Source organism: Dreissena polymorpha, chromosome 8 (assembly GCF_020536995.1).
Source record: "Dreissena polymorpha isolate Duluth1 chromosome 8, UMN_Dpol_1.0, whole genome shotgun sequence".
NCBI lineage: Eukaryota > Metazoa > Mollusca > Bivalvia > Myida > Dreissenidae > Dreissena > Dreissena polymorpha.
Window position 1 is genome coordinate 4,916,797 of NC_068362.1, and position 20,372 is coordinate 4,937,168.

A 20,372-nucleotide genomic window follows, 5' to 3' on the forward strand; every position below is an offset into this window, starting at 1 on the left:
CCCTATGTGACGCAAGAAAAATCTCGTACTGTTACCACTAAACTTTAAACGCAAATATTTTATTAAAATGCCAAATATTGGGGAAAAAGCGCCGAACATTTATATTTTAATGGTTTTGATCATTGGCATATGATTTGAGCGCTTTTTAACCGCTTGGAAACATGATCTTAATCATTGAAAATGGGAATTGAAGTGTCAATTCACCCCACCTGCAAAGTTTAGACCCCGCCCACTGGTTGGCAAAATGAGGTGGAATTCATAAAAGCGCATATAGGGAAGGTTAACAAAATCCTCGTTTTTAATGATAATCATGCAAAATATCAAAGACAATTTTACTAAATATGTCCGAATAAAACATTTGCATGCAAGGCAATGCATTTTTGAAACGATTATATTGTTGTTATTATTTGTTTTTACTAAAAGCGAACTCGGGATTAGAACACAGTGTAAGAGCTCGGTATGCAGATACGACAAAAATCTCCATTTAAAATGAATTAACGTTGTCAACACGCGGCATCTATTAATTTTAATAAAAATGTCAAATTTTATTTAAATAGATTTTATCGATGAAAGTGTATGTTTGCGTGATGCCTATTGTTTAAATGAATAACTGATGATTCAATTAATTCAGAGTTTGAAACCTGAGAATATGAATAACTTTATTGAAATAATCATGAACACAAACGTTTCATTACCCGTTTTTAAGTTTTATCTATAGTATCACAGCATACTTAATTAGCAGTGTAGTATTTCGTGTATTAAAATAATCTACATGGCGAAAAGACATATGGTCCGCAAATCTGGGCCGTATGATCCGCAAATCTGGGCCGTATGGTCCACAAATCTGGGCCGTATGGTCCATGGTCCGTATATTCCGTATACCCAAACGACAACTTTGCAAGGAGATTGGCAAAACATAGCAAAGTTTTTGTGATTCAATAAATTTCCAAACATGGATCGACAGTGATAAATTATATGTAACAGTTTCCATATGCAATTTAATACCACAAATGCACCTTGAAACTCGGAACAGGTACGACTTTTATTGGGAACGTCAACATTTATAGAGGCTTTCAGGCACTGGAAAAACATTATGTTGAAATATTTGTAAATTAGCCTCGTAGAATGTCATATTCCATGCATAATTAATTTCTTGAATGTTTTAAATATTTTACTTACGTTTGGGAAACATTAAAACACACTAAAGAAATAGGTATTGTGCAGTTTAAACACAAATAAATAGAACAGTTAAGGCAAAAGCAGATGTCAGCGAATGGCCAATAAGCACCGATAATTCAATCGTCCAACAAATGAGTGATGCATATGCATTATCATTCATGCCTCTATGGCAGCGGAATTCTGAGCGATCTAGCTTAAAAACTATCAAGATCTGTAAATGAAAACGGGGTCAATATAATAATGCACATATATGAAACTTGCTAGGCACGGTAATATACGTCCCTGCTGCCAATTTTGATGCGCATGCGAAATATGATGAATGCACAGGCGGATCAAAAGCGCGGGTTATTCACATTAATATTTGATCACCAGAAATATTAAGACAAATGGTTACAATTGCGATATCAAGTGAAACTGTGTCATTGGATGAAGCCTTTCTTATTCAAATTTTGAATGGACGATCATTTTATTCATTGCATTATCTAACGATTTTGATGTTGTTATTTTTTTCTGGGACACCATCAAGAGGTCCCCAGCATAAAAATGCATGTCAATATAAAATACGCATCGAAAATCGAGCAATACATTAAACTTCCTAGGCACGGTATTATACGTCCCTGCTGCCAATTTTGATGCGTATGCGAAATATGATGAATATACGGGCGGATCAAAAGCGCAGATGTATACGGGTTATCACATTAATATTTGATCACCAGAAATGCTAAAACAAATGGTTACAATTGCGATATCAAGTGAAACTGTATCATTGAAATGCATCTGCTTAGATGGGAAGCCAGAAATGGTTCCCGGAAAAGGCGAGAATCACAACGGGAAGCTCATGTACCTGACGGAAGCGCGTTGTGGTTCACTGCCATGCCCTCCTTACGTCAACGGCCGGGAACTGACGTGCGTCGTGTGCGTTTTTGTTTACTTAGAAGAATCGAGTTTGTTCATACGGACATGTTTTAATGATTTGATAATCCCTTTCCTGCAATACAACTACTAAAATTCAATAAACACTCATACAATAATACATTACATCGCTTAAATTGGCTAATTGTATAGCCATAAATGGGTCAAGTGCCTAATAGCACAACATCTATAGCGAAAATTTTGGTTTGACTGTCAATTTTTTAAAATAGATTTTTGAGTGCAAAAAACAAAGACATTTTTGTAAAGGATTAAGTTTATTCAACAATAATGCAAATTTTACTAATCGATTTCTTCAGTATTATTGACATTAAATTGACGCTAAAATCTCTAATTGTTTATATAGTCATATAACAAAAATAGCAATGGCAAAAACTACTTATGTTCAAGATATAAAGACTCATCTGTATAACAATATACTTCTGCTTTCAACTGTACGGAATATAAATAGTGAGGCTATACTTTCAAGCTAAGTTATCCGCTTTTTCAAACCATGTATTTCGACAATTTGTAATGCTCTCTATATAACTCTGCGTTCTGAAATTGAGTAAAATAGGCGGTATACAGTTCATACTGGTATTTACTTTATTTAATTTTTCACCAGACATGTGTTACCCTGTAGCTTTGATTCTTTTATAAAAAACAACAACAAGCAGTTTTTTTAGTTATATATTGCCAAACTAATGAGACTATGCAGTAGTATAAATACAATACACAACAGCAACACAATCTATAATCTATATCGAAACGGAATCTATACGGATGCTAAGAGCTTTAAAAATTTCCATCAGAACGAGTAAGTTGCAATTGAATTTATAATTCGTATATTTTATTCAATATAAACTAATTATTGTAAAAAAAATACGGTATTGTAGAACTTTTCTTTTTTCGTCAATCGCGGTTGACAGTCCCTTTAATTGTTTTGCGTTTACATTTGAAATTGAATGCTATGGTAATTTCTTTGCGTGCTTACTGTACGTGCCCCCATGCTTTGCATCGACCGAAGCCAGACACGATTAAGGCGCGTTTTCGAGCCCTGCTTAGGATTTTACTATTTTGAAAATTTGTAGCGTTCTAATGCTTATAAATTTAACAACGAACGCGTTTGCTGGAGTGGTCTTTCAAGCTTGACATAAAAAAGGCCGTATTCATATAATCCAATGAACAACTATATTACTAATATATTCTGATTCTTTTTTAATCTAGAACTGTTATTGCCAAGTAAGAGGACGCAATCAGTTAAGTTTTAAGAACAGGTTACTCAACCATTTTTGACAATACAACTTTCCAACCTAAGAGGTGTCATCTACATACCACATAATACTTGATTACCCAAATATGTCCTGAACAAATCCTTAGCATGATAAATAATCCCTTCACATGGGAAAGAAACCCTTAAGTAATGTATCTTAAACACTGCACTTACCCTCTTTGAGATCTATCTACCTATGGAATTTTATGATCCTACCTCTTAGTTTGCCAAATACAAAATGGAAAAACAATTACAAAGGCAATAATTCTTCACCATATGGGAGCAAGTATTACAGATCCTGGAGACTGCGTATTGCCTCAAGAAGATCTAAATATATATTAAGTTTCAAATTGATATGTCTTCGGGGACAAACAGATTTCAAGACTGCACAATTCCTTCAGGACGACTACATTCCAACGTTCACTCGTCCTGCAAACACATGCACCCCGCCTTCAAATATGTGTGAACTAAAGATTTCAAAGGGCGGATATGACTATTAGTGTTTCCTATATCACTGCTTGAATGTTGTTTTATCAGATTGTTTATGCTAGCTGATCACACATGCGTCATGCTACTGTTGTGGTAAACCCCAGTTGATTCAGTTATAGGTTAATGCCAGTGTAATCTCCATTTCAAGAAGTGAAATAAGTTACTTAATTAGAAACAAAAAATAAATGCAGACAATGTTTGCAAACTGAATGCTGTGCACTTTTTAAAAATCTTAACATGTAACAGGAACATGACTGAAAATTATCAAAACTGAAACTGACATATTCCACGCGTAAAGTGTGCACCAAAAAATTACTTGGGACAGTCTCGTCTAACAACGCGCACCTGCAATATGAAATTTACAATGACAACTTTCGGTTCATTTGAGTTCTTCGTTTTGAATAGATATATGCTTTTTATTAAAAATGAAAAATAGTCGTACTGTTCATACAATATTTTAACAGGAGATTTTTTCGCTCGTCCTGTAACACAACGGCTTGTCGGAAATTTACTTGTCCTTTCAAGATTTCGCTCGTCAATACGCGTCGATGAGTGGAATATTTGTCCCCTCGGCCGCTTGTTGCATTCAAGATAACTTCCAATATACAATGTATTTCAATAACAAATAACAAAGGACAACTACTCGAAAATATGTCTGCAAGATTTACGGTTCTTGCGTACTTCCGTAAATGAGATACAACTTCCTATGAAGTTTCAAGTTGATGTTCTTGATAGTTTCCGATGTATGCAAAAAAATAAACAACAAGGGACAAAATTGTCACAAAACCAGGCTTTCAATTTGAAAAAAAGGAGACAACTCAAACTGAAATGATTGTTTATAATTAACCCCCTTTGTTTAAAAATAAATCTTTATTTTAGTCGTGGCGACCTTGACCTTGGAAATATTGACGTAATTCTTTCGTGCGACACACCGTCCAATGATGGTGAACAAATGTGCCAAATGATTTTAAAATATCACAATGAATAACTAATTATGTTTAGTTATGGCCCGGACAAGCTCATGTATGGCCATATTTGACCTTTGAACTCAAAGTGTGACCTTGACCTTGGATATATCGACGTAATTCTTTCGCGCGACACACCGTCTAATGATGGTGAACAAATATGCCAAATGATTTTAAAATCGCACAATGAACGACAAAGCTACGGCCCGGACAAGCTTGCTCCACCCGCACGCCCGCCCGCCGACATTCGCCAATCTAATAACCAGTATTTTTCCTTCGGAAAACCTGGTTAAAAATCAATAATAATGAAGATATTGCAGCTTAATTATTGTTCTTGTGCAGAGTGAATCCCCTCAAGGATATCAATCTTCTTACGAAGTTTTAAGTTGATTGAAATTCAATGCAAGCATTAACATACTGTAGTATCTTTAAAAATACTGAAGCAGTACATGATATTGAATGAGCATACGATGTATCTACATGTACTTATTCAGTTTCAAAATGGTACCTTAATTACATTTTGAGATATGGTGCAGCACAAAAAGTAAGGAATCAACATTAACAAAGTGAAATGGCTCTAAAAATATATATGCAAGTATAATGACTATTATGCAAGGCACTTCCGCAATCAGAATTATTTACAAATGAAGTTGTAAGTCGATACTTCTTGTAGAGTTCGAATAAGACTTAAGCCAAATTTTAACGACGGACATGACCTAAAATATAGTTAAAAAAGAGTCATTGCTCTTGAGCATTGCACTAACCCCAAATATTTATATCTACCAATGAAGTTCAAAGGTGATACATCATTACGTTTTAAAGATATCCTCTGGAATAAAATGAAATAATAAAGAGCAATAGCGAGTACTCTAAAAAATGTGAAAGCGTCTCTTGTGAACTGCACTTTCCTGCATAAATATTTCAGTGAAGTTTAAAGTTGTAGTTCCCGTAATAGTTTTGAAGACATCAAACAGACAAGAAATCCGACGTATGAAGGGACAGACAAACAAACCTGTAACCAGGATATCCCCCTCCCCTACAACTTCATTGAGGGGCATATAACTAGCATCGACAGGCATTTTGCAAATGAAACAAGCAAATTCGTTGAATTGATATCCCCCGCCAATATGCTTCTGGACACAAAAGTGTTATATTTGACACTAAAAAAAAAGCATTTTTTCAAGATACAAAGGGCCATAACTCCGTTATTAACAGATGGTGTATAATGCCATTTGGCGTGCATCATCCTCTTATCCATATATAACCTAATAACCAGTATTTTTCCTTCGGAAAACCTGGTTAAAAATCAATAATAATGAAGATATTGCAGCTTAATTATTGTTCTTGTGCAGAGTGAATCCCCTCAAGGATATCAATCTTCTTACGAAGTTTTAAGTTGATTGAAATTCAATGCAAGCATTACATACTGTAGTATCTTTAAAAATACTGAAGCAGTACATGATATTGAATGAGCATACGATGTATCTACATGTACTTATTCAGTTTCAAAATGGTACCTTAATTACATTTTGAGATATGGTGCAGCACAAAAAGTAAGGAATCAACATTAACAAAGTGAAATGGCTCTAAAAATATATATGCAAGTATAATGACTATTATGCAAGGCACTTCCGCAATCAGAATTATTTACAAATGAAGTTGTAAGTCGATACTTCTTGTAGAGTTCGAATAAGACTTAAGCCAAATTTTAACGACGGACATGACCTAAAATATAGTTAAAAAAGAGTCATTGCTCTTGAGCATTGCACTAACCCCAAATATTTATATCTACCAATGAAGTTCAAAGGTGATACATCATTACGTTTTAAAGATATCCTCTGGAATAAAATGAAATAATAAAGAGCAATAGCGAGTACTCTAAAAAATGTGAAAGCGTCTCTTGTGAACTGCACTTTCCTGCATAAATATTTCAGTGAAGTTTAAAGTTGTAGTTCCCGTAATAGTTTTGAAGACATCAAACAGACAAGAAATCCGACGTATGAAGGGACAGACAAACAAACCTGTAACCAGGATATCCCCCTCCCCTACAACTTCATTGAGGGGCATATAACTAGCATCGACAGGCATTTTGCAAATGAAACAAGCAAATTCGTTGAATTGATATCCCCCGCCAATATGCTTCTGGACACAAAAGTGTTATATTTGACACTCAAAAAAAAGCATTTTTTCAAGATACAAAGGGCCATAACTCCGTTATTAACAGATGGTGTATAATGCCATTTGGCGTGCATCATCCTCTTATCCATATATATACTCATACAAAGTTTCAATGAAATCCGCCAAAGCACTTCCAATATATGGCTCCGGACACAAAAGTGCAAAAAGACAGACGGACAACGCCAAAACAATATCCCTCCGCCTATGGCGGGGGATAATTAGAGAACACTTTTCCTAGTCTGTGTTCCAGATTATTTTGTTGAGAGTTTTTATGAGTGCTTCTATCTGTGTTAATACGAGTCTAGTTTTGAAAACTGGACTCAATGCGCAAGCGTTAAGTGTCATGCCAGATTAGCTTCGCTCTTCACACAGGTTCATCAGGGACAACACTTTCCGTCTACACTGGATTTTTGTTTAGAAAAGACATCTTTTAAACTAAAAAATTCTATATAAATTGTAGAATGTCGTCCCTGATAAGCCTGTAAGAACTGCATTGGCTAATTTGGGGCAACACATTATGCACATCTCTTAAGTCACGTTTTGTCAGAGAGGGGCTAATATGAAGATAAGCGAAAAAATGTGCATTTAATTATGCTTGATTTCTGTCCCATGGCCCAGCAAATGTTTTTGAGAGATTTAACAATCAATTATGTTTATTTCTTTATTAACACTAACACATAGGCAAGAGTTAAAATACACTACAGATTGTACATCGCTAACTAGCAAGCTAATATAGTACAAAATATAACGTTGTAACTACACATAATATAAACACTATACATTTATTCACATTCAAAGTAAACAATTTAGTTGGTCGAAATAATGACATTTAGTGTAAATAATGCTGACATTGGACTTAATTGTGTCCTTTTTTAAAAGGAATGAATACGAAATATGCACATGCACTAAATAACACAGTGAGAAGTGTTTCCCTGCCAACCAACAAATAAAATTAAGCATGTGTTTCTCAGTGTATGCAAATTCAAGCATGACTGCTGGTTTGGACTTAAGCAAGAACAGATGCCATTTTATTTGGTTATTACTCAACTACTGTACATAATAAACTCTGTTAAATCAATGATATTCATCTGCATGATTTTTTTTTCTTGGACACATAAATAAATGGTTTTCTAATTTGAAAAATAAAATTCTAATTTGATATGCTAAAACACCTTAAAGGTGCAAATTGTAGGATGAAATATGAACCATGGCATAAATACAATAAAAAAAAATAAAAATACAAACACATAATGCTGTCATATTAAAATAATAAAAAATAACACACAATTATTACAATATAAAGATGAATATCATCCATGTATCACTATACATCACTGGCAATTATCTTAAATACATGTCTGTACACATTGCAAGTGTTCTGTAATTTATTTGCAAGTTATTAATTCCCCCCACCCCTCCAAAAAAAATATATATATATTGAAAAATGATACTTGATTAAAACTATTGTTTACATTGCCATCTACTATTATTACAAGGCTACAACTCAAGAAGAAGAAATATTACAACATTGCACAAAATTGTCATTTTGATGCAAAATCAAAAGTGGAGATTGGGTGCTACAAATTTCTAACTCAAAATAACTCGAGTTTGGATTCATGGTCCATAGTTTAGTCCCAGAAGGCACTTTAAAAGCGTTGGTTATTCTGGTTCTGGTTGCCAGACTGCTCAAAGTACATGAAGTCCTGGAACACAATACAAATTAAAAACTCATTAAGATTGCCTTGTTCTGGGGAAAACTGGGCTTAATGCATGTGCGTAAAGTGTCGTCCTCACAGGCTCATCAGGGATGACACTGTCTGCCTAGACTGGATTTTTGTGCAGAAGAGACTTCATTTTAACGAAAAATTCCATTAAATATGAAAATGTTTCCGTGATTAACGTGTGCGGACTGCACACGCTGATCTGGGGCAACACTTTACGCACATGCATTAAGTGTTCCCAAAGCGAGGCTAAAGTATGGCAAGCTAGCAAATATCACAGACCTCGCAGTCAAGTACTTGCAGAGTCGCCTGTGTGGGGTCATTAGTGTGGATTCATTTCAATGACATGGAATTCCATGGATCAATTACATCGACCATATTTGTTGGATTTTATGTTTGTGGATTTTTTATAAGGTTTTAATAGGACTTCAGACATTTGTTTGTGGAACTCTTTATTTTTGTGGTTGAGCTGATGAACACAAATCCATGAAAAGTATGTCTAAAAATAATATCAGTTTCGCAGTATAAACATTGTAAGACAAGTACTAAAATAGGCATTGCTATACATTTTTCCCACAAAAATGAATCCCTAGAATCAAAATTTGTGATTTCTATATTTCATTCAGTACTTGTAAACTTTTGTTGATATTTTCGTGTGAATTTAAAGAAATGTATCCATAAGAAAGTATTAAATGCATCATAATGCTTGAACCTCCAAGAAAAAAAGTATCCGGTATACTCACAATCAGGAACACAGCACCCAGCATTGTAGCCTTCATCTTGACATCCAGGTCCATGGGGACTGCAATCATACAGGCACATGGGTGAACAGAAGGAATACTTGGTAACAGAGACAGACACAAGGGTGAACAGAAGAAATACTTGGTCATACAGGCACATGGGTGAACAGAAGGAATACTTGGTCACTCAGACAGACACATGGGTGAACAGAAGGAATACTTGGTCATACAGGCACATGGGTGAACAGAAGGAATACTTGGTCACTCAGACAGACACATGGGTGAACAGAAGGAATACTTGGTCATACAGGCAAATGGGTGAACAGAAGGAATACTTGATCGCACAGACAGACACAAGGGTGAACAGAAGAAATACTTGGTCACATAGACAGACACATGGGTCAACAGAAGGAATACTTGGTCACACAGACAAACACAAGGATTAGCAGAAGGAATACTTGGTCATACAGACAGGGTGAAAAGAAGGAATACTTGGTCACTCAGACAGACACAAGGGTGAACAGAAGGAATACTTGTTCACACAGACACATGGGTGAACAGAAGGAATACTTGGTCAAACAGACAGACACATGGGTGAACAGAAGGAATACTTGGTCACATAGACAGACACATGGGTGAACAGAAGGAATACTTGGTCACACAGACAGACACATTGGGGAACAGAAGGAATACTTGGTCACAAAGACAGACACAAGGATGGACAGAAGGAATACTTGGTCACACAGACAGGGTGACCGCATGAGTCGGATTTCAGGTTAGAAAATGTCAGAACAATCTGGTTCAGCAAAGGAAAATATCAGATACTATAATACATACACAAGGGATGCAATTCAATCATGATTTCAGTCTGTAATATGCATTCAAATACAAAGTGACATATATTTATTGATGTTCATCATCTGATATTCAATAAATGAGTTAGATAGAACTTATATTTTATTGCTATCAAAACCAAACATGCATATTCTATGAAAATATTTACAACTTCATCAATTTTTTTACAAGTCAGTCATTTATCTATTTTGCAAGGAGTTTTTGGGTTTGCTATTGGCATTCACCAATACTATATTGAATGGCTCCAGGCTTTCAGTATGTGACACTTTGTAAAACAGGGAACCAGTGGTTGCTATTACACAAATTATGTGAATAAAACATATCCAACTTATTTATTGCTTTAGAAAATATTAGGCATCTTTTTTACAATGAAGATATCAATAAAAAACAATTGCTGACAAGTTTAAATTTTGAACCCTTTTTGCAGAATGATAGATGATGTTGGTGTTGCACTGTATTTTATTTTGCATCTCTGAAAAATGGTAATGCACAGAAGAAAAAGGGAACAAAATTTGACTCATAATGAATAGCCTTAAGCATGGACATCTATTAACAAGATGACTGCCAATCAGTTAGAAAATGTACACCATTTGGAATAATTTCAGAATAAAATTAGCATAAACTTTATTAAAGTATGTTTTCATTACACACTTTATTTATGCATGGACGTATTTTGTAAACACGTTCCATTAAATTTTTTGAACTATTTATGGTTAATCCTAAGGTGCAAAAACCGCTTCAGTGTTTTACTCATTGACAACATTAAGACTTCTACCAACATTCTGATAGCTGCCATTAGCACATCTGCTCGACCTATTGGATTTACGGTTTTACTTGATATATAACCTGTTCAAACATATGCCTTAGTTGCAGTTGTATGCCTTTAAACCCTTTCCCCCACAAGAAGCAAAGTGAAAATTGCTTTTGAAACCAGCATAATAGCAGAACAGCCTGCAAGTAACTCACAGTCTATTAAGGCTTTATGCTGTTTGCAGCTCATCAGTATCTTGGCGTTCACCTGTAGGAAATTAAGACTATGAAACTTGAATTTAGTAATAAAGGTATTTAATAAAATGTAACTATCTGAGGGACTACAATTGCATCAAAATACATATCTAAGTGGTAAAGGGTTATATAAAAGCTGCACTCTGCAAAATACGGGGTTACTGCATGTTTATTTATTATCCTTCCTGATTTGCCTGTTCAAGATGGACCTTCTTTTCCGTCATGACAGTATTATTGTTAAGAAGTGACTTGCTTTAAATTCAAAATTCCATAAACAGGGGTGTCAATTGTCCCCAATTTGAAATCCGGAAAATTAAGCCGTAGGATAAAGGGAAGAGAGGGCCCAACCCCCCGAGCCCTAGCTTATTGTTCTTTTTTTTAATAGTCTTTCTAGGTGCAATTTCTGGTGAGTACAAAGGAAATATTATAAACCAAACCATCCGTAACACAGCAGGTGTATTTGTCATTCTAAACAAATGATATTAAGAACTCCGAAATTAAATAACAATCGACAAACCAGCGTATTTGAAAAAGACTGTCCGAAAACATGTCGCGATACATCATTTGCAAATGAAATAAAATATGCATATCCTTTGACTGCAGAAAATGAAAACCAGTAACCAGTAACCTAGCAAATACGCAGTCAATATATAATTTGATTAACATATTGTTTTAAAATATGATATTGCAGTGCTTTACTTAGCCAGTAACTGCTCATGACAGTGCCAGCCGCTTACCAATCAGAAATCAATAAATAAAATCGGTACCAAGCGCAAATGTCCGGAATGCCTACGATGCCATAACAATATTCGTTCTCAAATGATCCCGCACTAAAAGAATTTTGTCCTTACCCCCCGCCTTTAACAAACTCATCAGATTTACATTCACCTCAATATCAACCCTGGACGGCTCAAATCCGGATAACCGGAATAATCCGGAAAATTGACACCCCTGATAAAAGAGAAAATAGTCCATGATTAGCCTGTGCAGACTACACAGTCTAATCTGGGACAACTCTTGCAGACTACACAGTCTAATCTGGGACAACTCTTGCATACTACACAGTCTAATCTGGGACAACTCTTGCAGACTACACAGTCTAATCTGGGACAACTCTTGCAGACTACACAGTCTAATCTGGGACAACTCTTGCAGACTACACAGTCTAATCTGGGACAACTCTTGCAGACTACACAGTCTAATCTGGGACAACTCTTGCATACTACACAGTCTAATCTGGGACAACTCTTAGGCACATGCGTACACCCCTGTTTTACAAGAGTGTGTCTCGGTTACATGAGCAAAGTATGGTAAGGAGTCAAAGGAATTCCCAGTGGTGTTCGTTGTTAACTGATCAACCATACTTACATGAGATCCCAAAGTTGTCAGCGTCCGTGAAGTACTCGCGGAGGGCGCCGGACCACTGCTTGCTGATCCTCCCCACCTCCGTGGTCCCGTCCTTGGAGAGCACCTACATAACACATGTTCCACATAGTTAGTAAACTCACATTCAATTGTGTCTTGTTCTGAGAAAATTGGGCTTAATGCATGTGCGTAAAGTGTCATCCCAGATTAGCCTGTGCAGTACAGTGTAAAGTCGAATAAACCGTAATTTGTCAAATTGTTATTATTTGGATAATTAATTGGTTTTAAACAAGAAAATTATGGAGAAAAATAGAAATTTCTTTATCAAAATTTACTAATTTTCATCCTTTGTTTAATTTGGCTTATGTCCGAGTAACTGATAAGTAGGAATAGAGAATACCTTTCAGCCATTATCATTCATATGCAAAGTGGAAATACTTTTAAAAACCAGCATAAAAACCGAAGAGTAACTCACAGGCTGTTCAGGTATTATGCTGCTTGCTGCTCATCAGTATGTAAAGGTTTGACATAAAGCCTTCAAAATGTATTAAGATAGTTCCCTAATTTTATTAGATATATTAATTATGGGACAAGATTTTATTTTAAGGAAATCAAATCATCATTGCACTCACGTTGAACTCCACATTTGGGCAACAGGGCCCCGAAATGACACACATCGGCCCTTTGATTGTCAGCAGCTCCTCTTCCTGGGCGTTCATGATGGCATAGTGGGGCTCAATGCAGCTCTGCCTGCAAACAAACAGATATGGATATAACAATCAAAAGGAACAAGCCTAGATAGACTTGTCAAAGTTGTCAACGATTCAAAAGATTGAACGCACATTAAAAGTTTCAGCATTTAAATGTCAAACACGTATAAACACATGCTTTTTTCATACCTTTATTGGCATGAAACAATTGATTATCACACTTAAACTGTCAAATGCCTCACTGGAAATAAACCTCAAATCAATTATAATAGAGCAATAATTCAATCAGCTAGATAGGCGCTGCCATATTTGAAATTCAAGACAACATTTGAAACACAAAGGAAAAGTTGGAGAAAAAAAGGAGCTAATACCCATCTGCGTTATATTGGATTCCGTATTATAATAGAGCCAATTATGATGGATTTGCAGTGTATGACTTAAAACAGCCGTGACTGAACATAAGTGTTCATGATTTCATAATGTGGCCTCTTTGCACTTCTAGGTAAAGTTTTACTTTTTTTGTAATATGTGACTACATGTAATTGCAATTCTATGTAAATTAATATTGCATGTAGTTTAATGCATTTTTGTGTGAAAAGTTATACATAAATATTATTTGTTTGTATAATGTGGCATAATACAACTCCCTGTAAAGTAATCCATGCATGGATGGTAAAAACAACTTCAAGCAAGTTTGTGTATTTGCTTTTGTATGATGTGGCAAAAAGAGCCTTTGTGAACAGTTATATATCTTTGTGATTGTAAAAAGGGTCTATGCAAATCGGTGTCAAGTAATCCATGTTTTCTTTTGTATAATGGGGCTTCATTAAACATGGTGTAGAGCTCCGCTTTCTGTACAGTAATACATGTTTTGGAATTTATGTTAGGTGGCTTGATACAATTATGTGCAAAGTACAACATTTTTGTAATTGCATAATGTATCTTAACCCTTACAGTGCTGGAACCGAATTTTGAAGACCTTTGCAAACAGTTTGAATCCAGATGAGACGCCACAGAACGTGGCGTCTCATCAGGATCCAAACTGTTTGCTATTTTGATAAGTGTTCTTTGAAAAAAAAATCAAAGAAAATGCTAATTTTAGAAATTCAGCAGACAATATTTTAGCAGACGACAAATTTCCCAGCATGCAAAGGGTTAATGCCTTGCTGTGTAAAATATAACCAGTGCTCTGAGACAAGAGGGCATAATGCATGTCTGTCAAGTATTTTCCTAGCCATTTTCCTCCTAAACTGGATATTTGTCTAGGAGTCTATGTTTAAACTTTTCTTTTCATAAAAGCGGAAAGTGTTGTCCTGGATTAGCCTGTGTAGTCTGCACAGGCTAATCTGGCTGAAACTTTACCCACATGCATTAAGCCCTGTTTTTTCACATCACATATCACATTTGTCCTACTTTTGCAGAACGTATCCGACAAGGGTTCCTGGCGGTGACTCCACGGTGACCTCGTGAGCACAACCCCGACTGCAAGCACACCACGAGCAGCCTGCGCAGCACTTGAACTCTCGGTGAACTCGAATGATCTCCTGTGAATTTGTACACAGACCGGCGTCATGATTGAGTTATAGTTTGAGAGAAATCAGCAACATTGCAATGTCATAGCTACCAAAATTCTATCAAACAGTGTATGTGTTCCACAGTTGGCATTAGGAAATAGTATTTCCTGTGAAAAGTAATGCTTTCTCACTCAAGCCATTAATACACAAATCCTTATCAATTGTTTGTATTAAGACCAAAAAAATAATTTTGGGGGGAGGTTTTAATAAGTAATCATTCATTTTAGTTATTATCACTGGTTTTCTAAGTAGGAGATTTTTTATGGTTGAGGAGTATATGAAGTGGAATACCCCATGTGGAGGCCAGAGATTCCTTTAACTAGTCCTTTAATTGAGGCTAATAAAGAACGACACTTTTCCTTTTTAAATATTGTTAAAGGGAAGTCTCTTCTAAAAAAATCCAAATTAGGCACAAAGTGTTGTCCCTGACCAGCGTGTGCGACTGCAAATGCTAATCTGGGACGACACTACGCACATGCATTTAGCCCAGTTATCCCTGAACAAGACTCAATAGAGGAATGCCTACCACTCCAGCATTGTCTGTGATGTGGATAGTGAAGCTACGCTGGGGTCCACAGCACTGCCTGGCACACATGTTGGATTCTGAAAAACAAAACACAATGTTTGGCTGTGATGTTGGAAGTAAACCCATGCTGGGGATAGCGTTATAAACATTCTATTGCATGCCCACAATAACCAAACTGACCTTAGTCAGAAGCTATGCTAGAGTTTTTTTCTTGATTTGGGGAAATACCCTGGCCTCCCATCTTGAGAAAAGAAATTATTGAAAAAATTGAGAAAGGAAAAAAATGCTTCAAATTTTGATAACATTAAATCATTTTAAAGAAATTTTCATTGGGGAAATAGCTTTTTTCTTGGGGGGAAAAAGGCCTTTATATGGCCCTAGCTTAAGAAGAAAAAATGCCATGTATTCACAAATGTTTTGCATTTCAGTACCATTATTTCTAAATAGTTTTAAAAAGACATAAAAGTATATCCCAGTAAATAACTGCAATGATTTTACTATCACCTACAAATACATAAAGGATAATAAGTTGTGATGAAGGTTTGCTTATATTAATCATACAATTTCTGGATATACTTGCATATACATACACAAATGTAGATATTGACACATAGGACTTAGTTGACTGAGCTTTGGACTGGAATATGGATAAATATTCTTTTTTCTCTCCTGATATTATGATCCAACAAGACTTTTGCCAAGCAATATATGTCCCCTACCAGCTCCACCATTGTCAGACTATTTGTTGCCATAGCAACCAAAATTTTTGAAGTAGGAATAAAATGAAATGACGTGCATAATGTCCATATTGCCATCCATCCATGTTTGAAGTTTTATGAAAAAATATGAAGAAAGTTATCGCAGGATCCAGAAAGTGTGCAGGATCCACCATTTTCAGCAGTATTTCTAGTCTATTTGTTGCCATAGCAACCACAATTCTTGACCTATGGACACATTTAAATGACATGCATAATTTCCATATTGCCATCTGTCGGTGTTTCAAGTTTCATGAAAAAATATGACGAACTTTTAAAGTTATAGCAGGATCCAGAAAAGTGTGACAGACTGACGGACCCTCGGACACACATAGCACAAACCATAAGTCCCCTCCGGTGAAATCGGTAGGGGACAAAAACGCTTATTAAACAATAAAAGCACTGCACATTTAGAGAGCTGTCTGGTAAGTGGGGGGTTTAGTACACATATTTCATATTTCTCACCTAGGCCAAGCCAGTTCTTTTTCAACTAAGCACATGTTTACTTGGTAAACTACCATAGAGGACACTCAGGCCCCCCACCCGAATGCAACACAAAAGTTCAACCTCTTAAAATTAAAACATTCCAAATTTGATCCCACTTGTGTGAGTAAAGTAAGGAGTGCTGGGCCACACTTCAAGTCCTCACATATTGCAGCCCCAGACGCAAAAGGACCTCATTAACCTTTAAATTATACAATGCTTTATGTAGTTTTACCTTCAGCTGCAAAGTAGACTTGCTGGCCAACGCTGTTCTGTATCTTGTACTTGTTGGCACTTTCCCATCCAGTCAAAACTTAAAAATAATGCAAACACTATATACATGTACTGAAGTGTGTATAGTTAACATGTAATGTATAGTTCATTAGTATATTGAAGAAATTTTTAGCATAGTACAGAAAATCTAAGTTGTTAAGAGGAACAACATTTTTAAATTTTTGAAATTAATTATAGAAATAAAATGCACAGCTTCATATCATAAGGAAAAAGGCAAGCAAATTATAATGTAGCTTTTTCAAAACAAATTTGCTTCAATGGATAGTTGAGATGGACAGACATAAAGACATCCATGTTGATTCAAATAACTAGAGCCTCTATCTGGAAGAATGGGGCTTAATGCATCAGCATAAAGTGTTGTTCCAGATTAGCCTGTGTAGTCAGCACAGGCTTATCAGGGATGACACTTTCTGCCTAGACTGGATTTTTGTATACAAGAGACTTCCTATATACATAAAACTTCATAAATGCAGAAAGTTTTATTGCACAGGCTAATCTGAGACGACACTTGTCACACAGGCATTAATCCCTGTTCCCCAGAAGAAGGCTCAAATAATGGAAATCACAATGGAAGTCTGTCTGTCCATCTGTCAATAATGAAAACAATTCTCATTCGCCTCATTTCTAAGTGGCTGATACCTTCCAAGAGTTCCACCTGCTGTTTCACAAGCAGCTGATCAATCTGTGCCAGGTACTCTAAGCCAGGGGGTACTCCTGGAATGCCCGGGGGTCTGGCCATCCATGCCTGGGGTTGACCCTGCATGGGGATTCCTGTAACCACAGGGGCATGGAACATTAACCCTTCACCTTTTAGATAAGCACTTTGATGTGTTTATACATGTAGTTCCTTAGAAAATCTAATTATATTTAAGACCTTTCTTACTAGATTCAAGTTTCCAACCTTAAGATACTGACGAGCAGCAAAAAGGCATAAAACTTGAATAGACTGCGAGTTACATACCTTTTTTACTTTGCCTCTTAGCGGAAAAGTACATTTAAATTCATTCATTTTGTTCTTTCAAAACACAGGGTATTTTAAAATGCATTTGTTCCCTCTTGTTCATGTATCTTTTTTCTTTCAAACCATAACATTTTTCTTTACAAACTTAATGAAATACTTTGTGTCGGCTACATTGAAGGATTTAAATGTCAACAATGGTTGTACAAGTTATTCTATATGGCTGTTTTAACCTTCCCTTATTTGTCAAAGGAAAGGCTTCTTAATAACCCAATTAAAGCAGAGTTGCCACAACTGACTGTGATCAAATTTCTTGTTAAAAATTGAAGTTACTAATTTCAATGAGTAACATCATCACAACTCACTGTTAAAGCCTGATAACTACACTACCTGGTTGCCCATACCCAGGCTGGGCATACCCTTGGACTGGAGCACCGTAGGGAGGCTGACCATACCCTTGTGGTGGCTGCCCGTAACCTTGGGGGGGCTGCCCGTAACCTTGAGGGGGCTGACCATAGCCCGGAGGTGGTGCCCCATGACCTGGTGGCTGCTGCCCATATCCTGGCTGGGGGGCTCCTACAAGAGGAAAATACATGTACATGGGGTTTGAAATTTAGCCTCATTCTGTGAAAACAAGGCTTTTGCATGTACTTAAACTGTCATCCAAGATAAGTATGTGCAGGCTGCTCAAGCTAATCAGGGAGGACAGTTTCTGCTTTTACTGAATTTTATGTATAAACAAATTCTTTTCTAAACAAAGATTATCTAGGGCCCACTGGCCCATCAGTTAGTGAAAAGTGCCCAGCAAAACAAACAGTTGGATATTGGCCTGAATAAACATTGATACTGCTAAAATTATTCTTATTCTTATACATTTATTATCAGATACTTCTGTTTTTGCAAGTAAAATGAAAACGTTACAATTACATAAAAAAAAATGTTCATGATTGGGAAATCTTGCTGCATTGTTAATTTAATTTGGTAATTTTACAACAAGCAATATTTGTTCCACTGTTGATAAAATTATCACAGAGTACCATCTTAAAATTATTAACAATTATAGGCTATAACCACCAGCAATTGTATTTGTCCAGTAGAGAAAAGGACCGTTACTGTACCAATTGGGTAAAATTAGCGTGAAAAACCTGAAATCTGGAAGTTTCCCCGACATAAAATCTTTATATTGGGAATAAAGTTTTTTTTAATTGCTTGGTTTTACTTGCACAAACCAATTCAAATATTCATTTACATGCATTTTGGTTTGAAATGTTCAAGAGCTCATTTTATTATTTCAATTGCAGATAAAGCACATTTGGACGCAAATTTACAAATTTTTCCTCCATTTTTGCCATTTTTTAGACGGCAATAGGGAATTTTGTAGTTTTACCTCAATTGGGAAAGTACAATGTACAGGTAACAGGTACTTAATACAGGATAACATCGCTGACCACAGATTTAGTAAAGTCTCATTTACAAATCAATTGCTTTTCAAACAGTTGTTTAAACAGGGCTACAACATATCAATACTTGATAGCATGTATAAAAAGACAAATGTACTTGAAGGACTTCCTGATTACGTGTTCGATGACACTTAATGACTGTTCATTCTAAATCTGAAGGCTGAGAAGGATACTATTATATCTCATTGGGGAGTGTCAATAATAGAATTGAAGTAACACTTAAACCCCTTACTGAAATACATGTATTAGGAATGTTGTCTATCTTTCAGGATATGTCACTGTAAATAATTATAACATCACATTCAACTATAAAATATTGCCACCGGCTATGAAATGTTGAAAGTTTCATTGCCACATTGGCTATGAAGATAAGTTTTGCTGTCTAAATAGTTTTACAAATCTATTTAATTCAAAACATTTATTATTCATAATGACCGAAAAGTAATCAGTGATTTCTTACTTAATTTCTGATTGAACTTTTTAAACTGAGTTTAAAATTTACCTTGCTGGGAACTGCAAGATAATTTACACATCTTGTATATTTAATTGTTTGCATTCAAAATCTTTTTTCCATAAGATTCATTATTCCCAGCATTACTTGTGGTCATAGCAATTTATTAATCAGAAGTAAATTTTTGTTTAAAGCAAATATAGTTATCAGAAATTCGGACAAAAAAATCATTAACCTTTGAATGATCTACACATAGGCAGACAGTTTAATTCAAGTACATTTTCTTTCAGGTCATTCAATTTATAAATACAAACACAAGAATATTGATCATAAATTCTGATGTCTGCTGGAATCAATACACTAAAACAAACATGCTTAAAAGCTATTAAATGTATATATAACAATGAGTTGTATAACTTGACTTAAGTGTATTTCTTTAAATAAAAGTATCACAAATAAATCTAGATTTTAGAGAAACTGAT

General features: G+C 35.6%; 1 protein-coding gene across 3 annotated transcripts in view; it reads right to left on the reverse strand.

The window, feature by feature from the left end:
* LOC127842368 (phospholipid scramblase 2-like) overlaps positions 1-20,372 on the reverse strand; it is a 67,216-nt gene that overhangs the window by 38,689 nt on the left and 8,155 nt on the right. For 2 of the 3 annotated variants that reach the window (XR_008031562.1, XR_008031563.1), the window contains exons 3-11: positions 18,370-18,555; positions 17,661-17,792; positions 16,963-17,040; positions 15,490-15,566; positions 14,803-14,933; positions 13,312-13,429; positions 12,683-12,785; positions 9,458-9,516; positions 7,987-8,696 (exon numbers count right to left, since the gene is read on the reverse strand). Coding sequence is in view for 1 of the 3 variants with exons in the window: in XM_052371833.1 (XP_052227793.1) it covers positions 8,640-8,696; positions 9,458-9,516; positions 12,683-12,785; positions 13,312-13,429; positions 14,803-14,933; positions 15,490-15,566; positions 16,963-17,040; positions 17,661-17,792; positions 18,370-18,555 (941 nt within the window). In the remaining 2 variants the exon portion in view is untranslated. Of the gene's footprint in view, positions 1-7,640; positions 8,697-9,457; positions 9,517-12,682; positions 12,786-13,311; positions 13,430-14,802; positions 14,934-15,489; positions 15,567-16,962; positions 17,041-17,660; positions 17,793-18,369; positions 18,556-20,372 lie in introns of those variants that run through there. The other variant, XM_052371833.1, reaches the window with a different exon arrangement.